At 40.7% G+C, this 24,145-nt stretch overlaps 1 protein-coding gene across 1 annotated transcript in view; it reads left to right on the forward strand.

The window, feature by feature from the left end:
• LOC128660743 (N-acetyllactosaminide beta-1,6-N-acetylglucosaminyl-transferase) overlaps window positions 1-24,145 on the forward strand; it is a 156,551-nt gene that overhangs the window by 64,597 nt on the left and 67,809 nt on the right. Inside the window, exon 2 of the mRNA XM_053714740.1 lies at window positions 7,031-7,120. Within this exon, the coding sequence (XP_053570715.1) occupies window positions 7,031-7,120 (90 nt within the window). The remainder of the gene's footprint in view (window positions 1-7,030; window positions 7,121-24,145) is intronic.

Consider the following 24,145-nt stretch of genomic DNA (forward strand, 5'->3'; position numbering starts at 1 on the left):
TTTGTCACAATGGACTGATTCTCCCACTCACACAGACAGTCACTCCCTTGACCTGATCTTTAGCTATCGATGCACTCTCTCAAACTTCACAAACTCCCCCTTTCCTCTTTCTGACCACCATTTTCTTACTTGCAACATATCCCTCCCTACAACTCTCCCTCCTTCTACTCCTCACACCAAACTTCACAGAAGCATTATGTCATTAGATCAGCAACAGATTGCTAATTCCCTCTAACCTCTCCTCCTTCTCCTCCTTTTCCTGCCCTGACCAATCTATCTGCCACTATAATTCCACCCTTACATCCATCCTTGACAATCTGGCCCCTCTTACCATAGCTCGGAAATCACACACTCATCCTCAGCCCTGGCATACTCCTCTGACACGGTACCTACGCAGATGTTCCCGTACTGCTGAGCGGCACTGGAAAAAATCTTGGAGTTCAGCTGATTTTCTTCACTACAAATTTATCTTAAACTCCTACTACTCTGCCCTTAATCTCCATAAGCATCACTACTTCTCTACTCTTATCTCTAATCTTTCTTCAAACCCAAAACGTCTATTCTCCACTTTCAATACTCTTCTCCGCCCTCCCCCACCTCCTAATAAAACTTCTCTGTCAGCTCAAGACTTTGCCAGCCACTTAATTTACTAAATCAACTCCATCAGAAAAGAAATCAGCTCTCAACATAATTCCATTTTCTCACCCCCTCAAATGCTCTCAATCAAGCACAACCCACATAACCTTAAACTTAGCTAATTCGCCCCTGTTACTGAGGAAGAAGTTTCGGCACTTATACTGCGCTCTCATCTCACTACCTGTCCCCTTGACCCTATCCCCTCACAGCTACTCCCCTCCCTCTTTGCTACCATTACCCCTATACTCACACACATTTTCAACCTCTCCCTCAGCACCGGTATATTTCCCTCAGCACCGGTATATTTCCACTTGTGCACTCTGGAACTCTCGCTCTGTTTGCAACAAGCTCACTTCTATACATGACCTCTTTATCTCTCGCTCCCTCAACCTTCTGGCCCTAACAGAAACCTGACTCTCTCCCCTAGACACAGCATCCACTGCTGCTCTGTCACATGGGAGTCTCCACTTCAGCCACACTCCTAGGTCTGGTAATAGAAAAGGAGGTGGTGTAGGTATTTTACTTTCCTCTCGTTGCACCTTTCAACAAATACAACTCATCTTTTCCCTCACATTTTCCTCATTCAAAACCCACATGATTTGCTTATTCTCTCCTCTCTCTATACGTGTTGCAGTCATATACCGACCCAATGGCTCCTCAACTCAATTTCTAGATCACTTGGCTGCCTGGCTACCTTATTTCCTTTCTTCAAACACCCCTGCCCTCATTCTTGGCGACTTCAACATTCCTCTTGACAATCCCACTGCCTCATCTGCAAAACAACTTCTGCAACTCACTTCCTCTTTTGGTTTGTCAAAATGGACTGATTCTCCCACTCACAAAGACAGTCACTCCCTTGACCTGATCTTTAGCTATCGATGCACTCTCTCAAACTTCACAAACTCCCCCTTTCCTCTTTTCTGACCACCATCTCCTTACTTGCAACATATCATCCCTCCCTACAACTCTCCCTCCTTCTACTCCTCACACCAAACTTGAGAGAAGCATTATGTCATTAGATCAGCAACAGCTTGCTAATTCCCTCTAACCTCTCCTCTCACCCTTCTCCTCCTTTTCCTGCCCTGCCCAATCTATGTGCCACTATAATTCCACCCTTACATCCGTCCTTGACAATCTGGCCCCTCTTACCATAGCTCGGAAATCACACACTCATCCTCAGCCCTGGCATACTCCTCTGACACGGTACCTACGCAGATGTTCCCGTACTGCTGAGCGGCACTGGAGAAAATCTCGGAGTTCAGCTGATTTTCTTCCTTACAAATTCATCTTAAACTCCTACTATTCTGCCCTTAATCTCCATAAGCAACACTACTTCTCTACTCTTATCTCTAATCTTTCTTCAAACCCAAAACATCTGTTCTCCACTTTCAATACTCTTCTCTGCCCTCCCCCACCTCCTAATACAACTTCTCTGTCAGCTCAAGACTTTGCCAGCCACTTAATTTACAAAATCGACTCCATCAGAAACGAAATCAGCTCTCAACATAATTCCATTCTCTCACCCCCTCAAATGCTCTCAATCAACCACAACCCACATAAACTTAAACTTAGCTAATTCGCCCCTGTTACTGAGGAAGAAGTTTTGATACTTATACTGCGCTCTCATCTCAGTACCTGTCCCCTTGACCCTATCCCCTCATAGCTACTCCCCAACCTCTTTGCTACCATTACCCCTATACTCACACACATTTTCAACCTCTCCCTCAGCACTGGTATATTTCCATAATCTCTGAAATATGCACTAGTCACACCAATCATTAAAAAACCTTCCCTTGATCCTACCTCCACATCCAACTACCGCCCTATTTCCCTCCTCCCTCTTGCCTCAAAGCTTCTTGAAAAACTAGTATATGCACACCTATCCCATTTCCTTACATCAAACTCCCGCCTTGACCCACTGCAATTTGGATTTCATCCCCATCACTCCACAGAAACAGCAATTGTTAAGGCTAACAACGACCTACTTACAGCAAAATCAAAAGGCCACTTTTCTCTGCTTATCCTCCTTGATCTGTCTGCAGCCTTTGACACTGTTGACCACCCTCTTTTGCTCCAAACCCTCCAATCCTTCTGCATCTGTGACACAGCCCTCTCGTGGCTCTCTTCCTACCTGTCAAACCGTACCTTTAGTGTAGACTTCTCTGGGGCCTCCTCTGCCCTGTCACCACTTTCTGTCAGAGTACCGCAAGGCTCTGTCCTTGATCCCCTTCTCTTCTCAATCTACATGTCATCACTAGATTTCCTAATAAAGTCCCATGGTTTCCAATATATTTTGTATGCCGACGACACCCAAATCTACTTCTCTGCACCAGATCTATCTCCTTTCTTGCTAACCCATGTCACTAACTGTCTTTCTCACATCTCTTCCTGGATGCCCTCTCACTACCTCAAGCTAAATCTCTCCAAAACTGAGCTCCTTATTTTCCCCCCTTCTTCAAAATCTCCACCCCCAATCTCTCTATAACTTTCGACAACTCCATCATTACCCCTACCCTGCATGCCCGATGTCTCGGGGTCACATTTGACTCAGATCTTTCTTTCACTCCTCACATTCAGTCCTTGGCTAAAGCCTGCTGCTTCCACCTTAAAAACACCGCTAAAATGAGACACTTCCTTACACAAGACACAACTAAGATTTTAATCCACTCTCTCATCCTTTCCCACCTTGATTACTGCAACTCTGTCCTCTCTGGTCTCCCCATCTGCCGCCTAGCTCCTTTACAATCCATAATGAATGCCTCTGCCAGGCTCATCTACTTTACACGTTGCTCTTCATCTCTCTTCACTGGCTTCCTCTTGCCTCTAGGATCAAACACAAAATTCTCACTCTGACATACAAAGCCCTCAACTGCACTGCTCCCCCTATATCTCACACCTTGTCTCCAGATACTCTCCCTCCCGTCCCCTTCGCTCTGCTCATGACCTCCTACTCTCCTCCTCTCTTGTTACCTCATCACACTCCCGTTTACAGGACTTCTCCAGACTGGCTCCCATCTTGTGGAACTCTCTGCCTTGCTCCACAAGACTCTCCCCTAGTTTTGAAAGCTTTAAGCGCTCCCTAAAGACTACTGTTCAGGGATGCATACATCCTACGCTAACCTTTCTTTATACCAGATCCTCTCCTCCATCGCTATCCCCTGAACCCCCTTAGCATGTAAGCCTAAGAGTCCAGCTGTTTGAAGATCACCTTCTTAAGAGCTGACTACAACAGTGAAACTCTTGGCAGGGTCCTCTTACTATTTGATCCATATAATTGTTTTGTTGTACTCCGCTTTTGTTTATAGCGCTGTGGAATCTGTTGGCGCTCTACAAATAACCGATAATAATAATAAGTCTGCAGAGGCTTAAATATAAGGTAATCACAGAGGTTAAAGGCGTATTAAAGGGACACTGAACCCAAATTTTTTCTTTTGTGATTCAGATAGAGCATGATATTTTAAGCAACTTTCTAATTTAATCCTATTATCAAATTTTCTTCATTCTCTTGGTATCTTTATTTGAAATGCAAGAATGTAAGTTTAGATGCCGGCCCATTTTTGGTAAACAACCTGGGTTGTCCTTGCTGATTGGTGGATAAATTCATCCACCAATAAAAAAGTGCTATCCAGAGTTCTGAACCCCAGAAAAAGCTTAGATGCCTTCATTTTTCAAACAAAGATAGCAAGAGAACGAAGAAAAATTGATAATAGGAGTAAATTAGAAAGTTGCTTAAAATTGCATGCTCTAACACTAGGGGTTAATATACCTAAGCTGCTGGGAATCACTAACCAATTTGGACTATTCTCTGGTTATAAAATAAACGTGATGAAATCAGAGCTGTACTGGCTTAGAAAAAATAAAGACTCCTTGGTGAATAGTCCTTTTAGAATAGTTAATGAGTCATTTAAGTATTTAGGCATAGTAATACCTACTAATCCACGGGATCTATATAATTTTAATATTTCTCCAATTATGACCACAATTAAAAATAAACTTAGACTCTGGGAAAATCTACCTCTTTCTATTTCAGGATGGATAGCCTTGTTTAAAATGGTTCTTCTCCCCAAACTATTATATGTATTACAGAACACAGCATTAATACTTTATGATAGGGATATTCGAGGGCTAAACAGCTGGCACAGAAGCTTCATCTGGCAGAAGAGAAAACTCAGGATAGCCCTGAGCAAACTAACACATGCTAAAATATTTGCCGGTTTTGCATTACCTGATATACGGCTTTACAATTTTGCTTTCTTAGCACGAATTGCAGCAGATTGGATCTTCTGTAATAACTATGTTTTAAACAATGCATTGGAGGATAGTGTTTGTGACCCATACCTTCCATGTGCACTGCTGCATTGTGACTTAAAAGGTTTGCCATCTAAAATTAAGGAGAACAAAATGATTTTTAATCCTCTAAAGGCCTGGTCGAAGATAGGGAAGCTTCTTTCTATCAACTGCAAGGTTTCAAAATATCTCCCTGTTCTGGGTAACCCATTATTTCAAGCAGGACTGGATTCTGCAATTTTTAAGAAATGGCAAATGGTGGGACTGAACACAATGATCCAATTCATTGATAAAGAAAAAAAATGTGTTAGAACTTTTGAAGAAATTAAAAATAGCTTCAACCTCTCTAATAAGGAGTTCTTTGCGTTTTTGCAAGTAAGGCACTATGCATTAGAGCTAACGAGGGAGGGAGAGTGGCAATGGGATTTGGGAGATCTAGAGGATTGGCTCACGTTAGTTAAGAAGGGACGTATGTCCATCTCTTATTGCTACTACCTCTTAGGAGCAAACAGAGCAAGTCATACTTTAGAGGAAATTGCTCAAGATTGGAGACTAATTTTGGCCCAGGATTATATTGACCATAAATTTATACAAAAATCTATTCATAAAGTGGCAATGGCTACTCTTTCAGCAACATGGAGAGAGGCTCATCTTAAGTTATTAAATAAATTTCACTATACTCCGGAAAAAGGCTATAAGCTCCAGAACATTAATTTTTTTAAATGTCCTAAGTGCTCCTTAATTGCGGCAGATCTCTTACATATGATAGTTAACTGTCCCCTGATTAGGCAATTTTGGCGAAAACTAGAATTCTGGATCAATACTACTCTCAGGATCTCCCCTCTGAGGATATCGGCAAGCTTAATTATATTTTGCTGTGATAATCAGATAGAACAACAATCAAATGAAAAAATAATAAGTGTCTCTATAATGGCAGCTAGGTACTTAATATTTAAAAAATGGAAGACGAGAGAAATCCCTAGTGTGGTGGAAATAAAAAATTTCCTCAAAAAACAATGCATATTAGAACAACGTGACACGGATATTAATAATGATTCTGATTCAGAATTTTTTTTAGTAAATGGGCACCATTTATTAAATCCCTCCCGGCCACAGAGATAGACTATATTGTATTTCCCTTCCAAAACACAGAGCTAGTACAACTGGGGTTATGGTAAATGGATAAGAATCGAAGGTTTTGGGGGGGGGGGGGGACGAATGTGGAAATTCCCTTTCCCTTTCCCCCCTCTCCCCTTCTTTTTTTTTTTCTCTCCCCCCTTTTTTATTTTTTTTTATTTTTTTTTTTCTCCCTCTCTCTCTCTCTTGGTGGAAGTATTGAGAAGTAACAGATATGAGTCTGGACTGCAATAATAATAATATAAAATTGAACTGAGGTCGATCAACTAAGAAAAATTATCTTGAGCATACTAATTCTTAATTAACTTGAAGGTAATTTAGGAGTATTATTGGTTATAAAAAGCATAAACAATAGATTGGTTTGATTTGTTGACTCTACGCATAAAGTATATAAGGGAAATAGTGCTGTTTTTCCCTGTTAAATTTTTTTTTTTCTTCCCTCTCCTTTGTTATTGTTTTTTGTTTAAGGAATTATAGAAATAATATAATTCAATAGGAAACTCTAGAGATGAAGGATTGTTAGAATTATTGAATCCTCACGGTTGTTTGGTTGTTTTTTTTTTTGTTTTTTTTTCATTGTTTATGTAACCTTCTCTGTTTCCTGAAAACTGCTTAAAAATGTATAAACATGTTGAAATATAATAAAAATGAAATTTAAAAAAAAAAATAAAAAAATTGCATGTTCTATCTGAATCACGAAAGAAAAAAATTTGGGTTCAGAGTCACTTTAATATAACTGTTAGTTATGCAAAACTTGGGAATGGGTAATAAAAGGATTATCTATCTTTTTAAACAATAAAAATTCTAGAGTAGACAGTCTGTCCCTTTAATGTCAGTTTAATAGTGCCAGTTACATCACTAAGCATCACCAATTATCTCCCTGATTACACCGCTAATGCATTGTACAAAAAACATTACTGATGTACATTATCACTCAATTCCAAAACTATGTTGCTTTCTTTAATTACAGATTTCCCTGGATCCATGCCAGATGCAACATGGGAAGGAGACCTCAGAGCTATTAAGTGGAGTGATATGAAAGACCATGGAGGTTGTCATGGTAATGTGTACACTTACAATTGAATATACATTAATATGCATATTTTATAAAGTTACTTATTGACAATATCTAAACAAGCTGTTTTGATTAAAAGGACAGATTACAATTTGTTCATTGAGATAAACTGAAACTAATGAGATGCTTAATTCTTGCAAAACTCTGTGCAGACCGGGTTACTGCAGTCCTGGTATGGACAGTGAGAAATTACAGTTTTGCGAGTGGCTCGTTGTTTTCAGTTAAAGAAATTGCTCTTGTTTTACAAAACACGCTTTACAGTGTGAGAAAAGCCTAGTATTGTAAACAAGGAAAGCCACATCCATGTTTATGCAAAATATTAATATTCTGTATTGTTAATTTTGTTTCCAGAAATAAAACTTGCAGAATTAAAAACCACGTTTTTTACAATAAACAAAGTTAGAAAAATGGAATGAACAATTTTATAGTATAATGCATATAAATAACACATCTCACTGGTATGTACTGTATACCCATAATGTCCCAACTCAGTTAGATTAAGCATAAATGTCGTTATTTTTCTTTTTTTTAAAAAATACCAATAATTTGTCATCCTCTAAATATATTTATTATTATATTTATTATAGTCATTTTTAAATATTAACCCCTTATGGACACGTAATTTCAGAGAAAATCTTGCCCAAAAGACAGGAGAATTATTGATATCACTCCAAACAGAAATAGAGACTTGTTTTTTTTTTAATTCACCTATCAAAACTATATATTTTTTTTAATCGTATTAAAAAGAAGTTAACTTTTTCACAAACTTTGGGCTTCTCACTGAAATTATTTACATACTGTATGTGCAGTCATAGCACAAATGGTTGTAAAAGCTTCTCTGGGGTCCCCCTTTGTTCAGAAACAAAAGACATGCATGGCTTTGCCATTGCTTTTTGGTAGTTAGAAGGCTGTCAATTGGATTTGCGCATCACACTTCTAAATTCCCAGCAGTGAAGGGGTTAATCATGTAGTTTTTAAGGTTAATTTTAAAGGAGCACTGACTGTGAAGAGCGACCTTAATCAGCCCACGTGCCTTGTCTTCTCTATAAAAGCCTGCACTTTATCGCTAACTGTACTGTGTGCTGGCTTTTAGAGAGAGGATAGGGCAGATGTGCTGCCCCTCCCAAATCTGACCTCAGCACCGGCCTTGTTGGCCTAGGTCATAATATGCCACTGCAAGGAGTTACTTATGACACTGCTATACATAACAAAAAATACAATGGAATCCATGTAGTGGAGGTTGCTTGGAGCTTTTGTAGTGCTGCTTACTGTTAAGAAGCTGTGGTCAAAAGGCCACATAGGGGTAGATTTATGTAGGGTCGAGCAGACTCTGCTCGACCTTGCTAAATGCCGTCAGCATATGCTGTTGCATTTAACATTGCTCTTGATTCCAATCGGCCGCTAGCAGGGGTGTCAATCATCCGGATCGGATTGGGATGATTTCAATCCACCACCTAAAGGTTGGCGGAGAAGTTAAAGGGACAGTATACACCAATTTTCATATAACTGCATGTAATAGACACTACTATAAAGAATAATATGCACAGATACTGAGCTAAAAATCCAGTATAAAACCAGTATAAAGCTCCCAGTTTAGCTCTTTTAAAAAGGTAGTTGGAGCATCCACTGCAAGTGGGAATTAGCAGACACTCCCCCTTCCTCTGCATATGAAAAGACTTTTTACACAAACAGGAGCAACCTGTATACATCAGTATTCTCCTAAAACTTTGGGGCTTGGTTAGGAGTCTGAAAATCAGAGCAATGTTATTTAAAAATAAGCAAAACTATACATTTAAAAGACTGTATGGGCTATATAAATGGATCATCTACAAAATATTTATGCAAAGAAAAATCTAGTGTACAATGTCCATTTAAGGAGCAGCGGTCTTATGACCGCTGCTTCTTAACTTCCATTTCTGGTCTGCTGTTTCTGGTCGGAAGCAGCATCTGCTGCTTGTAAAATCGACCCCATAACCTCTACGTCACCTCAGAGGTGGTGGAGTTAAAATGAGTGACAAGCTCTTAGTTGCACAAGAGCAGGGGGTGCTTAGCAATGAGTTTCTTGGGCAATGATAAATGTTGGCAGCGGAAAGACAGCATCCACTGCTGCTCACCACTAACACTGATAGATTCCCAAATTTTTAACCTTGTATGTCCCTGCCTTATTAAAGGACCATCAAACACAGTAGAATAGAATAATCCATAAATGCATAGGAGAAAGACAATGCAAAAGCACTGGATTTCAAATGAGTAATAGATTTTTTTCCGACAAATGTCAAATTTAGTTACATTTTTCTTCCCAATGTATCATGTGACAGCAATCAGCCAATAACAAAATGCATATACGTACAGTACTGTGTGGGGACCCTGTCTCTTAGCCTCCACCTGGGTGGTTGCTGGTATGTCCGCAAGTATCCTTTGCAGTATATTTAATTGTACTGGATGGGCTCTCTGCTGAATCAGCATTCTGTGAGGGAAAAAGGCCTCAGCAAGCTGGTAAGATACAGTGGAGGGGTGCTGCAGTACAAGTGACTCAGACAAAGCCCAGGAACTATCCCTAGTACTCTCCTTGTATAGGTACTCCATAGTTGGGAGTTCTCAGACTTTACACATAGCACTTTACCTATGTGTTTAACACAACCATTACGGAATTCATTGTATTGCCTTATTAACCCTTAATGGCTCTCAGTATGTTTTAGTCCTGGGTTCAATATATTTTGTCACAGAACAAAAAAGCTACACTGTCTCTTTAAGAAAACTGCTATTTGTCTTATGCAGTTAGTGGTTCAGCTCATGATGGATGAGGTTATAGTTTGGTACACAAGGGGGATCAAAGGGGGGTTATTCAATATAATATGTGTATGATGTGTTTTAGGATTTTTTCCTCACAGGCCTTAAAGGGATATGAAACCCAAATTTTAAGCAACTTTCTGATTTACTCCTATTATCAATTTTCTTTGTTCTCTTTGTATCTTTATTTGAAAAGCAGGAATGTAAGCTTAGGAGATGGACCATTATTTGATCAGAACCCTGGGCAGTGCTTGCTGATTGGTGTCTACATTTAGACACCAATCAGCAAGTGCTACCAAGGTTCTGAACTAAAAACGGGTGCTGAACCAAAAAAAATACCAAGAGAAGGAAGAGAAAAATTGATAATAGGAGTAAATTAGAAAGTTGCTTAAAATTGCATGCTCTGGGGCCTATTTATGAAAGAGTCAATTGTAAGTAGTGTCAACCAGCACAATTGTAATTGTTGCGAGATTGATCCGACCTAGTTATCAAAGCGTCAAGATCGGCAAATGTTGAAATTTGTAACGTAACATACAATCCCGCAATCTCAATCCGATGCAGATCGATGCTTACGTCATTACAGATGTTCCGAATACACTTTCAACTCTATTTGACACTTTTTCCAATTTATCAGACATTTAACAGGTACGCTCGCGGCTATTCCGACGCAGCTTACCTAGTTTTCAAACCGCCACCCTTGAGGCCGCGGATGCCATAGAAATCAATGGGAGTCTGAAAGCAACAAAATCTTATGTTCGATGCAAGAGAATGAAGCATACCCCATTGATTTCTATTAAAAAAAGTTACGTAAACACCTAACACCCTAACATAAACCCCTAAATCTAAACACCCCTAATCTGCCGCCCCCGACATCGCCGACACAAATAAAATGTATTTTCTCTTGTAAGATGTATCGAGTCCACGGATTCATCCTTTACTTGTGTGATATTCTCCTTCCCAACAGGAAGTGGCAAAGAGAGCACACAGCAGAGCTGTCCATATAGCTCCCCCTCTAGCTCCACCCCCCAGTCATTCTCTTTGCCGGCTCTAAGCAATCGGAAGGGTAAAGTGAATGTGGTAGAAAAATTGTAGTTTTTATTTTCAACAAGCAAGATTTTGTTATTTTAAATGGTACTGGTGTGTACTATTTACTCTCTAGCAGAAAGGAGATGAAGATTTCTGCAGGGAGGAAGATGATTTTAGCATGTTGTAACTAAAATCCACTGCTGTTCCCACACAGGACTGAGGAGTACAAGAAAACTTCAGTTGGGGGGAACGGTTTGCAGGTTAGGCTGCAATAAGGTATGTTCAGTCCTTTTTCTTCTAGACAAGACTGTGATAATGCTAGAGAAGGCTGATAATATCCCCATGAGGGAAGGGTAAGCTGTATTCAGAGACTAAGTATGGAATTTCAAGCTTACATAACAGGGCTAGTTTGTGCTGGTTGACACTACTTTCAAGGCAAACGGGTTTTTATTGAAAATATTGTTTTTTGAGACACTTTGAAGGTTCCTTTGGGTTTCTTTCAGGGGCTGTTACCCACATGGCTAATATTAAAACACTTTGGAGTGTTTCTTTAGGCCTCACAAGCACCGTAGTGAGGTGGGAGGGGCCTAATTTTGCGCCTCTGTTGCGCAGTTATATTTGACTAGAAGTTCAGGCTGTTTCACATGGAGGGTCCTACTGCAGTTTGAGGGCCTATAAGAAGCTTTTTCCCCACAAATCTGGTTCCTATGGGAAGGTAGGGCCACAGCAGAGCTGTGGCAAGGTGCTGAACATTTTTTAACCGTTTTTTTGGCTTACTGTTGATCCGGTTTGGGCATTAAGGAGTTAATTGTTTTTATTGCTAGTGGTGCAATCTTACTAATGCTTTAGGTACATACTGTAAAAATTTCGAAAAGTTTGCTGCATTTTTCACTGTTTTGCAAAATTGTGTGCCTTTTTATCTCTTAAAGGCACAGTAACGTTTTTTTCAAAGTCTCACACGGAAATTGTATTGGCCTTTCTGAGGTCTCACGGGTGGAAGGTGAACATCAAAAAGAGTTCTCTCTCCCCCTCACAAGAGTTTCCTTCCTAGGAACTCTGATAGACTCGGTAGAAATTAAAATATTTCTGACGGAGGTCAGAAAGTTAAAACTCTTAACCACTTGCCGAGCCCTTCATTCCATTCCTCGGCCATCTGTAGCTCAGTGCATGGAGACAATCGGATTAATGGTAGCGGCAATGGACATAGTCCCTTTTGCACGGATACACCTCAGACCACTGCAACTATGCATGCTCAAACAGTGGAATGGGGATTATGCAGATTTGTCTCCTCAAATACAGCTGGACCAGGGGACCAGAGATTCTCTTCTCTGGTGGTTGTCTCAGGATCACCTGTCTCGGGGAATGTGTTTCCGCAGACCAGAGTGGATCATCATAATGACCAACGCCAGTCTGGTGGGCTGGGGTGCAGTCTAGGACTCCCTGAAAGCTCAGGGCTTATGGTCTCGGGAAGAAGCTCTTCTCCCGATAAACATTCTGTAACTGAGGGCAATATTCAACGCGCTTCAGGCATGGCCTCAGCTAGCTGCGGCCAAATTCATTAGATTTCAGTCGGACAACATCACGACTGTAGCTTACGTCAATCATCAAGGAGGAACAAGGAGTTCCCTAGCAATGACGGAAGTAAAAAAAATACTCAGGTGGGCGGAGGATCACTCCTGACCTCTCTCAGCAATTCACATCCCAGGCGTAGACAACTGGGAGGCGGATTTTCTAAGTCGTCAGACTTTTCACCCAGGGGAAGAGCAGGATCCCAACACCGCCCCATGTTTCTCACCTGGCCTCGGGGTTATGGGTAAAGTGGAGACCACCATGTGTGAGGGCAGCAATGGAAACGGTGTCAGAAGATGATAGCCAGGTTTCAGTAATTGCTAAAAGGGTGAAAGCATTTAATATAAACAGGTCATTGATGAGAGAACGAGAGTTCCATAGTGCACAAGTGAAAGGAGTGTGTGCATATGGAATGCATTGGATGGAAATTAGGTTATGTGTGTTGCTTTTATTAAAGATTCTATAAGGAGTGCATGATTGGGTAATGGTGGGAATGAGGGTGGGCCCAGGATTTGGAGAGATGTCGTCTAATGCTAAAAGCAGCAAGATGGAAAGTAAGAGTAGGTGAGAATGAGATTTATAGCAGTAGGGGTATTTCTGTGAGGTGGTGCAGTTTATTGATATAGATTTTAAAATAGAAAGTAGTTTATAAGAGCTAAGGTATGGAGAAGAAAGAAGAGAGGGGCCAATATAAACTGCATGTTGAGAAGGGGAAGGTATGAGCATGTGAGCCTGCTTGTGGAATAGGCATGAGACTGTTAAAAGGAAAAGAAATCCTGAAAACAAAGCAGAAAACAACCTGTTCCATTATTTCAACAGGGTCAGGCTTAATACTCCAACCGATTCAAGGTCCCAAAGAAGGAAGGCACTTTTCGTCCTATTCTGGACTTAAAACTCTGAACAAATTTGTGCGGGTAACCTCTTTCAAAATAGAATTTATCCGCATCATTTTGCCTCCAATTCAGGAGGTACAATTTATGACAAGTATAGATTTAAAGGATGCATATTAGCATATTCCAATTCACAAGTATAATTTCTAGTTTCTAAAGTTTGCTCTTCTCAACAAGCATTACCAATTTGTGGCCCACCCCTTCAGTCTGGCCGCCACCCCTCGCATCTTCATGAAGGTTTTAGGGGCTCTCTTAGCATTGCTTCTCATTTGGACGATATCTTGGCCCAAACTTCGTCTCTTTCTATGGCTACTGCTCGTACCCACAGAATGGTATCTTTCCTTCAGGAACATGGATGGGAAATCAATGTCCTCAGCCACAATGGTGGTCTTTCTGGGTGTGATAATAGACTTGGTTCAAATGCGCAGAACCAAACTTTAGATTGTCTGTTTTTTTCCGACAGATGGCTCATTCTCCATCTGTAGCACAATGTATGGAAGTAGTGGGTCTTATGGTAGCAGCATCAGACGCAACCTTTTGCCCACTTTCATCTTTGTCTCAAATTGTCCATGCTTCAACAATGGTCAAATGATTGTTTACATCTGGAACAGCACATAGAGCTCAGTTCTTCATTTGCAAAAGAATTTTATGAGACGTGAGAAAACAAGACAAGACCAAAGCAACGCTCCTGTTCAGCCCTTTAACAAAGGCAGCAAGACTCATTTTACAATACAAAAAGGTTGTACTCCATTTTAAACCTGTGATAGGAAGCTTTCTGCTGTTTTCTGTTCCTTTTTCTGGGAAGTAGCTTGCAGCTTACTGAGACATCTAGGTTTGCCTCAGGGATGTCTGTTATTTGATAGCTCACTTTCCCAGACAGTTTTATTTAATCAAAACAAATAGAAAAAACAAAGATGACTAACCCTAGCAAATATTAAATCTTCCTTTTTTTTAAATAAATAAGAGTTTGTCTGGTTTTAATGATACTGAACAGAAAATAGATCATTGTCTGTGACATATATTATAATAAACTAATAAAGGAACATAGCAGATAAAGTTGCAATAACACAAACATGTATCAAGATATTTTGACATTAAGGGACATTAAAGTAATTTTTTATATTTGCTTTTTTTCCCAAGAACATATTCACTGCATTGCAAAAAGCATTTAAAAAATTATTTTTTTTGGTTAGAAAAGTGTGAATTATATTGTAGGTCCACACTCCTTGAAAATTCTCTTAAATGTTGTTTAACTGTCATTTGCTGCAGCCACTTAAAAATAAATAAATTAGGTCGTACTCATATCAACCAATATCTGTATCACTGCATGTAGGAAGATCAGCATTCCACTTAAAGGGACACTCAATCAAAATGAAACTTTCATTATTCATATAGAGCATGCTATTTTAAACAACTTTCCAATTTACTTCAATTAACAAAATGTGCACAGTCTTTTTATATTTAAACTTTTTGAGTCACCAGCTCCTACTGAGCATGTGCAAGAATAAATGTGTATGCATTTGTGAATGGCTGATGGCTGTCACATGGTACGTGTATGCATTTGTGATTGGCTGATGGCTGTCACATGGTACAGGGGGAGTGGAAAATGTCATAACTTTTAAAATTGTCAGAAAAAAAATCTATTACTCATTTGAAGTTCAGACTAAGTGCTATTGCATTGTCTTGTTATCTTGCATTTGTTGATTATGCAAATATACTGTGTTGACTGGTCCTTTAAAGGGACTACACAAGAATAGTTATTGTTTTAAAAAGATCCCTTTATTACCCATTCCCTAGTTTTGCCTAACCAACACAGTTACATTAATACACTTTTTACCTCTGTGATTATCTTGTATCTAAGCCTCTGCACACTGCCCATTATTTCAGTTCTTTTGACAGACTTGCATTTTAGCCAATCAGTGAAACAGTCAAAGCTTTATACAATAGAATAAAAGCAACCAGGAGTACACACAACACAACCTATACTATGGCAACTAAAGATTGAAGGAGGTTACCTTAAATAGGCGCAGGCTCGTGTCAAGGAGACAAGCAGAGCAGCATTGGCGGCGTGTGGCAATGACGTCACTACTGCCATGGCCGCGGCCGGAGGAGCGGAGACGGCAGAACTAGGGAGCAGAGGCGGCGGTATGACAGGAAGCATTGCAAAGTTTTTAATTATACATAATTAAATTTTATAGACTACAAAATGTTGTAATAAGAGTCAGCCTAATTAATTGAAGAGAGTTATATAGTATTGATACCCTTTTTGCTCCGCCTATCAAAACCATGGATACAGATTTCAGACAAAATTATATCTAAGCTTCCACTGAATCAGTCATTATATCCATGAGCATAGTTTGACTGTGAAAAACCTCTTTATTTAAAGAATGTAAAATCTACTTTATGCTTGTCTTAAGGGGTGCCAAATCCCCAAACCACCTATGAATATATGTGTGCATCCATATATAAGGTAATCGCATCACCTTTAAAGTGCCCTTTTCTAGAGAAAGCAGGGCCAGTTTGGCTAGAATTGTAACACAAACCTTCTTTTTATATAGTAGTAGAATCATTTTGGCTTTGTGTCATTGTGCCTATACTCTTTGCATGGTATATGTGCCCTTTTTATGTATGTTCAGATAATGTTTGCTTTTGTATCTGCTAGCATTGGGCATTGTCTCTTATATTTATTGTCTTAAAAAGTTTCCTAAATCCATTTTAATCCCTGGATCCCCTAATTAAAAGGACTAAATATTTAGGCAAGCTGCTGATAAGAGTTAATTGTATTCATAGCTGTTGCAGGAACACTCTTTCAAATGGGCTGGGTTCTCTCTCTCTCTGTGCCTACCCCCACTGGGAGGTTGATTTCTGCTACTGCAACGTGTGTACAAAGCTTTCCTTTGGCCAATACGGCAACATTGACATTTTCAGCATATGTGTGGTTTCAACAGGCAGAATTTTCAATGACAAAGGAAAAGTAGTTATTTGTAAACAATTCTGTACACTTTAGCAGGTAAAATGGATCACTAGGGACAAATTAAAGGGGTGAAGGGTTTACAGTGTGATGTCCCTTAAAGGAACACTAATCACAGTAACATTTTATAATCAAACAATGCATAATAAACAACAATGCAAAACTAGTCTGAATTTCAAATAACTAGTACAGGTACATATTTCCAAATTTGGAATTCCAAAATCCAAACTTTTTCAATATTAGTTTTCTCTTGTTAAGTGTATCCAGTCCACGGATCATCCATTACTTATGGGATATTCTCCTTCCCAACAGGAAGTTGCAAGAGGATCACACACAGCAGAGCTGCTATATAGCTCCTCCCCTCACTGCCATATCCAGTCATTCTCTTGCAACTCTCAACTAAGATGGAGGTCGTAAGAGGACTGTGGTGTTTTATACTTAGTTTATTTCTTCAATCAAAAGTTTGTTATTTTTAAATGGTACCGAAGTGTACTCTTTATCTCAGGCATTATTTGGAAGAAGAATCTGCCTGCGTTTTCTATGATCTTAGCAGAAGTAACTAAGATCCTTTGCTGTTCTCACATATTCTGAGGAGTGAGGTAACTTCAGAGGGGGAATAGCGTGCAGGTTTTCCTGCAATAAGGTATGTGCAGTTAAAATATTTTTCTAGGGATGGAATTTGCTAGAAAATGCTGCTGATACCGAAGTAATGTAAGTAAAGCCTTAAATGCAGTGATAGCGACTGGTATCAGGCTTATTAATAGAGATACATACTCTTATAAAAGTGTATTTTAAAACATTTGCTGGCATGTTTAATCGTTTTTTATATATGTTTGGTGATAAAACTTATTGGGGCCTAGTTTTTTCCACATGGCTGGCTTGAATTTTGCCTAGAAACAGTTCCTGGAGGCTTTCCACTGTTGTAATATGAGTGGGAGGGGCCTATTTTAGCGCTTTTTTGCGCAGCAAAAATTACAAACACAGACATCCAGCTTCTTCCTGCATGTTCCAGGACTTCTCTTAAGGGCTCAAAAGGCTTCAAAAGTTGTATTGAGGGAGGTAAAAAGCCACAGTAGAGCTGTGGCAGTTGTTGTGACTGTTTAAAAAACGTTTTTGTCATTTGTTTTTCCGTTTTTGGTATTAAGGGGTTAATCATCCATTTGCAAGTGGGTGCAATGCTCTGCTAACTTGTTACATACACTGTAAAAAGTTCGTTAGTGTAACTGCCTTTTTTCACTGTTATTTCCAAATTTGTGTTTCTTAAAGGTGCAGTAACGTTTTTTATATTGCTTGTAAACTTGTTTTAAGTGTTTTCCAAGCTTGCTAGTCTCATTGCTAATCTGTTTAAACATGTCTGATACAGAGGAAACTACTTGTTCATTATGTTTGAAAGCCATGGTGGAGCCCCATAGGAGAATGTGTACTAAATGTATTGATTTCACCTTAAACAGTAAAGATCAGTCTTTATCTAAAAAAGAATTATCACCAGAGGGTTCTGTCAAGGGGGAAGTTTTGCCGACTAACTCTCCCCACGTGTCAGACCCTTCGCCCCTCGCTCAGGGGACGCACGCTAATATGGCGCCAATTACATCAGGGACGCCCATAGCGATTACCTTGCAGGACATGGCTGCAATCATGAATAATACCCTGTCAGAGGTATTATCTAGATTGCCTGAATTAAGAGGCAAGCGCGATAGCTCTGGGGTTAGGAGAGATACAGAGCGCGCAAATGCTGTAAGAGCCATGTCTGATACTGCGTCACAGTATGCAGAACATGAGGACGGTGAGCTTCATTCTGTGGGTGACATCTCTGACTCGGGGAAACCTGATTCAGAGATTTCTAATTTTAAATTTAAGTTTGAGAACCTCCGTGTATTGCTTGGGGAGGTATTAGCTGCTCTGAATGACTGTAACACAGTTGCAATTCCAGAGAAATTGTGTAGGCTGGATAGATACTATGCGGTGCCGGTGTGTACTGACGTTTTTCCTATACCTAAAAGGCTTACAGAAATTATTAGCAAGGAGTGGGATAGACATGGTGTGCCCTTTTCCCCACCTCCTATATTTAGAAAAATGTTTCCAATAGACGCCACTACACGGGACTTATGGCAGACGGTCCCTAAGGTGGAGGGAGCAGTTTCTACTTTAGCAAAGCGTACCACTATCCCGGTTGAGGACAGTTGTGCTTTTTCAGATCCAATGGATAAAAAATTAGAGGGTTACCTTAAGAAAATGTTTATTCAACAAGGTTTTATTTTGCAGCCCCTTGCATGCATTGCGCCTGTCACTGCTGCGGCGGCATTCTGGTTTGAGGCCCTGGAAGAGGCCATCCATACAGCTCCATTGGAGGAAATTATTGACAAGCTTAGAACGCTTAAGCTAGCTAACTCATTTGTTTCTGATGCCATTGTTCATTTGACTAAACTAACGGCTAAGAATTCCGGATTCGCCATCCAGGCGCGTAGGGCGCTATGGCTTAAATCCTGGTCAGCTGACGTGACTTCAAAGTCTAAGTTACTCAATATTCCTTTCAAGGGGCAGACCTTATTCGGGCCTGGCTTTAAGGAAATTATTGCTGACATTACTGGAGGCAAGGGTCATACCCTTCCTCAGGACAGGGCCAAATCAAAGGCCAAACAGTCTAATTTTCGTGCCTTTCGAAATTTCAAGGCAGGAGCAGCATCAACTTCCTCCGCTTCAAAACAAGTGGGAACTGTTGCTCATTCCAGACAGGCCTGGAAACCTAACCAGTCCTGGAACAAGGGCAAGCAGGCCAGAAAACCTGCTGCTGCCCCCAAGACAGCATGAAGGAACGGCCCCCTATCCGGAAACGGATCTAGTGGGGGGCAGACTTTCTCTCTTCGCCCAGGCGTGGGCAAGAGATGTTCAGGATCCCTGGGTGTTGGAGATCATATCTCAGGGATATCTTCTGGACTTCAAAGCTTCTCCTCCACAAGGGAGATTTCATCTTTCAAGGTTATCAGCAAACCAGATAAAGAAAGAGGCATTCCTAAGCTGTGTGCAAGACCTCCTAGTAATGGGAGTGATCCATCCAGTTCCGCGGACGGAACAGGGACAGGGGTTTTATTCAAATCTGTTTGTGGTTCCCAAGAAAGAGGGAACCTTTAGACCAATCTTGGATCTAAAGATCTTAAACAAATTCCTCAGAGTTCCATCATTCAAAATGGAAACTATTCGGACCATCCTACCCATGATCCAAAAGGGTCAGTACATGACCACAGTGGACTTAAAGGATGCCTACCTTCACATACCGATTCACAAAGATCATCATCGGTTCCTAATGTTTGCCTTTCTAGACAGGCATTACCAATTTGTAGCTCTTCCCTTCGGGTTGGCTACAGCCCCGAGAATCTTTACAAAGGTTCTGGGCTAGGGACTCTTATAGATTCTGTAGAAATGAAAATTTACCTGACGGAGTCCAGGTTATCAAAACTTCTAAATGCTTGCCGTGTCCTTCATTCCATTCCACGTCCGTCAGTGGCTCAGTGCATGGAAGTAATCGGCTTAATGGTAGCGGCAATGGACATAGTGCCATTTGCGCGCCTGCATCTCAGACCGCTGCAATTATGCATGCTATGTCAGTGGAATGGGGATTACTCAGATTTGTCCCCTCTACTAAATCTGGATCGAGAGACCAGAGATTCTCTTCTCTGGTGGCTATCTCGGGTCCATCTGTCCAAGGGTATGACCTTTCGCAGGCCAGATTGGACGATTGTAACAACAGATGCCAGCCTTCTAGGTTGGGGCGCAGTCTGGAACTCCCTGAAGGCTCAGGGATCGTGGACTCAGGAGGAGAAACTCCTCCCAATAAATATTCTGGAGTTAAGAGCAATATTCAATGCTCTTCTAGCTTCTAGCTCAGTTAGCAACCCTGAGGTTCATCAGATTTCAGTCGGACAACATCACGACTGTGGCTTACATCAACCATAAAGGGGGAACCAGGAGTTCCCTAGCGATGTTAGAAGTCTGAAAGATAATTCGCTGGGCAGAGTCTCACTCTTGCCATCTGTCAGCGATCCACATCCCAGGCGTAGAGAACTGGGAGGCGGATTTTCTAAGTCGTCAGACTTTTCATCCGGGGGAGTGGGAACTCCATCCGGATGTGTTTGCTCAACTGATCCATCGTTGGGGCAAACCAGAACTGGATCTCATGTCGTCTTGCCAGAACGCCAAGCTTCCTTGTTACGGATCCAGGTCCAGGGACCCAGGAGCAACGCTGATAGATGCTCTAGCAGCTCCTTGATTCTTCAACCTGGCTTATGTGTTTCCACCGTTTCCTCTGCTCCCTCGACTGATTGCCAAAATCAAGCAGGAGAGAGCATCGGTGATTCTGATAGCGCCTGCGTGGCCACGCAGGACCTGGTATGCAGACCTAGTGGACATGTCATCCTTTCCACCATGGTCTCTGCCTCTAAGACAGGACCTTCTAATACAAGGTCCTTTCAATCATCCAAATCTAATTTCTCTGAGACTGACTGCATGGAGATTGAACGCTTGATCCTATCAAGGCGTGGCTTCTCCGAGTCAGTCATTGATACCTTAATACAGGCACGAAAGCCTGTCACCAGGAAAATCTACCATAAGATATGGCGTAAATATCTTTATTGGTGTGAATCCAAGAATTACTCATGGAGTAAGGTTAGGATTCCTAGGATATTGTCCTTTCTCCAAGAGGGTCTGGACAAAGGATTATCAGCTAGTTCTTTAAAAGGACAGATTTCTGCTCTGTCTTTTCTTTTGCACAAGCGTCTGGCAGAGGTTCCAGACGTCCAGGCATTTTGTCAGGCTTTGGTTAGAATTAAGCCTGTGTTTAAAACTGTTGCTCCCCCGTGGAGCTTAAACTTGGTTCTTAAAGTTCTTCAAGGAGTTCCGTTTGAACCCCTTCATTCCATTGATATTAAACTTTTATCTTGGAAAGCTCTGTTTTTGATGGCTATTTCCTCGGCTCGAAGAGTCTCTGAGCTATCTGCCCTACAATGTGATTCTCCTTATCTGATTTTTCATGCAGATAAGGTAGTTCTGCGTACCAAACCTGGGTTTTTACCTAAGGTGGTTTCTAACAAGAATAGCAATCAAGAGATTGTTGTTCCATCATTGTGTCCTAATCCTTCTTCAAAGAAGGAACGTCTCTTACATAATCTGGACGTAGTCCGTGCCTTGAAGTTTTACTTACAAGCTACTAAAGATTTTCGCCAAACATCTTCCCTGTTTGTCGTTTACTCTGGACAGAGAAGAGGTCAAAAAGCTTCGGCAACCTCTCTTTCCTTTTGGCTTCGGAGCATAATTCGCTTAGCCTATGAGACTGCTGGACAGCAGCCCCCTGAAAGGATTACAGCTCATTCTACTAGAGCTGTGGCTTCCACCTGGGCCTTTAAAAATGAGGCCTCTGTTGAACAGATTTGCAAGGCTGCGACTTGGTCTTCGCTTCATACTTTTTCAAAGTTTTACAAATTTGATACTTTTGCTTCTTCGGAGGCTGTTTTTGGGAGAAAGGTTCTTCAGGCAGTGGTTCCTTCCGTTTAAATCCTGCCTTGTCCCTCCCATCATCCGTGTACTTTAGCTTTGGTATTGGTATCCCATAAGTAATGGATGATCCGTGGACTGGATACACTTAACAAGAGAAAACATAATTTATGCTTACCTGATAAATTTATTTCTCTTGTAGTGTATCCAGTCCACGGCCCGCCCTGTCCTTTTAAGGCAGGTCTAAATTTTATTAAACTACAGTCACCACTGCACCCTTCTCCTTTCTCGTCTTGTTTCAGTCGAATGACTGGATATGGCAGTGAGGGGAGGAGCTATATAGCAGCTCTGCTGTGGGTGATCCTCTTGCAACTTCCTGTTGGGAAGGAGAATATCCCATAAGTAATGGATGATCCGTGGACTGGATACACTACAAGAGAAATAAATTTATCAGGTAAGCATAAATTATGGTTTTTTTTTAAATTATCAAAAATTACTATTTCCCCTGATAGAAAAGTATTAAACAATTATATAAATTTACCTTTAGTTACATGTTTAAGCTGTATTATGACTGAAATATTCCTTAAATGACATAAGCTATTGTTTTTTGCACTTGGTTACATGTCCTGTCCCAACTGTCCCATTTTAAAGATGCAAATATTCCAAAATCTGGTCCCAAGCAGTTTGGATAAAGAGTTTTCTACCTGTATATTTTTTTTCTGCCAAAATTCAAAGTTATTATAATCTGTCTTCCCCATGTATTTGGTGGCAGCCATCAGCCAATCACAAACTGCATATAAGTATTTTTTTGTGAATTCGTGCTCATGCTCATTATGAGCTGGTGCCTCAGAAAGGGTGAATATAAAAAGATTCTGCACATTTTGATAATGGAAGGGAATTGGAAATTTGTTTACAATTATGTTCTCTTACTAAATCATGAAAGTTTAATTTTGGCTGGTCGTTATGCCCTTAAGGACCAGCAACGTACCCTGTACTTCGCTGCAGTCCTGGGCTTCTCTCTGCTGCAATCTCGCTCAAAATTGCGAGATCGCGCTATTTCGGCATGCCCCACGAGTGGGGCACTGCAGAAATAGATTTGCAGAGTTACCGATGCAGAGAGGGCCAATCGGTGGTGCTGATCGTTGGTGGGTGAGAGAATTAGCAGGGAGGCGGGTGGGCGGCCCATCACTGGTGCAACATCATATCCTGTCCGTGAACGGAGGCGGAGGGCACGCACAGGCCATCGGCACTACTTCAGTGTAATCTTCCAAAGGAGGGAGAGGGAGGGGGGAAAATGTTTTGGAAAGGGATCCAGGAGGGGGAGTGGGTATTGAGGTGGGGGGAGAAGCTACACTACAAAAAATAGTTTTTTTTATATTTTGTTACAAAAAAGTGCAAATTTGTTAGTAAACTGGGTACTAGCAGACAGCTTAAGATGGCGACCAATAGGTGAAGGGGGAGGCTTAGAGAGCTGTTTGGGGGGGGGATCAGGGAGGTTGAGGGTTAATGGGGGATCCTACACTTCATATAAAATATATTTAAAAATAATTAAAAAAGACTTATTTTTATACTGGCAGACTTTCTGCCAGTACTTAAGATAACAGTGACAATTGTGAGGTGGGGGAAGGAAGAGCGCTGTTTGAGAGGGGTCAGGGAGGGATCAGCGGGTGGGATGTGTCAGGTGGGAGGCTGATCTCTAAACTAAAGCTAAAATTAACCCTACAAGCTCCCTAATTAACCCCTTCACTGCTGGGCATAATAAAAGTGTGGTGCGCAGTAGCAATTAGCGGCCTTCTAATTACCAAAAAGCAACACCAAAGCCATATATTTCTGCTAGTTCTGAACAAAAGGGATCCCAGAGAAGCATTTACAACCATCTGTACAATAATTGCACAAGATGTGTGTAAATAATTTCAGTGAGAAACCTAAATTTTGTTAAAAAGTTTGTGAAAAAGTGAACGATTTTTTTATTTGATTATATTTGGCGGTGAAATGGTGGCATGAAATATACCAAAATGGGCCTAGATCAATACTTTGGGTTGTCTACTAAGAAAAAAATATATACATGTCAAGGGATATTACTGACAGATATCAGTGTTCCAATGTAACTATGGCTAATTTTGGGGGGAAAATGGTTTGGAAATAGCAAAGTGCTACTTGTATTTATTTCCCTATAACTATAAAAAGGAAAGAAGATGTAAACATTGGGTATTTCTAAACTCAGGACAAAATTTAGAAACTATTTTGCATGTTGTTTTTTTGGTGGTTGTAGATGAGTAA

This window comes from Bombina bombina, chromosome 5, assembly GCF_027579735.1.
Source record: "Bombina bombina isolate aBomBom1 chromosome 5, aBomBom1.pri, whole genome shotgun sequence".
Lineage (NCBI taxonomy): Eukaryota > Metazoa > Chordata > Amphibia > Anura > Bombinatoridae > Bombina > Bombina bombina.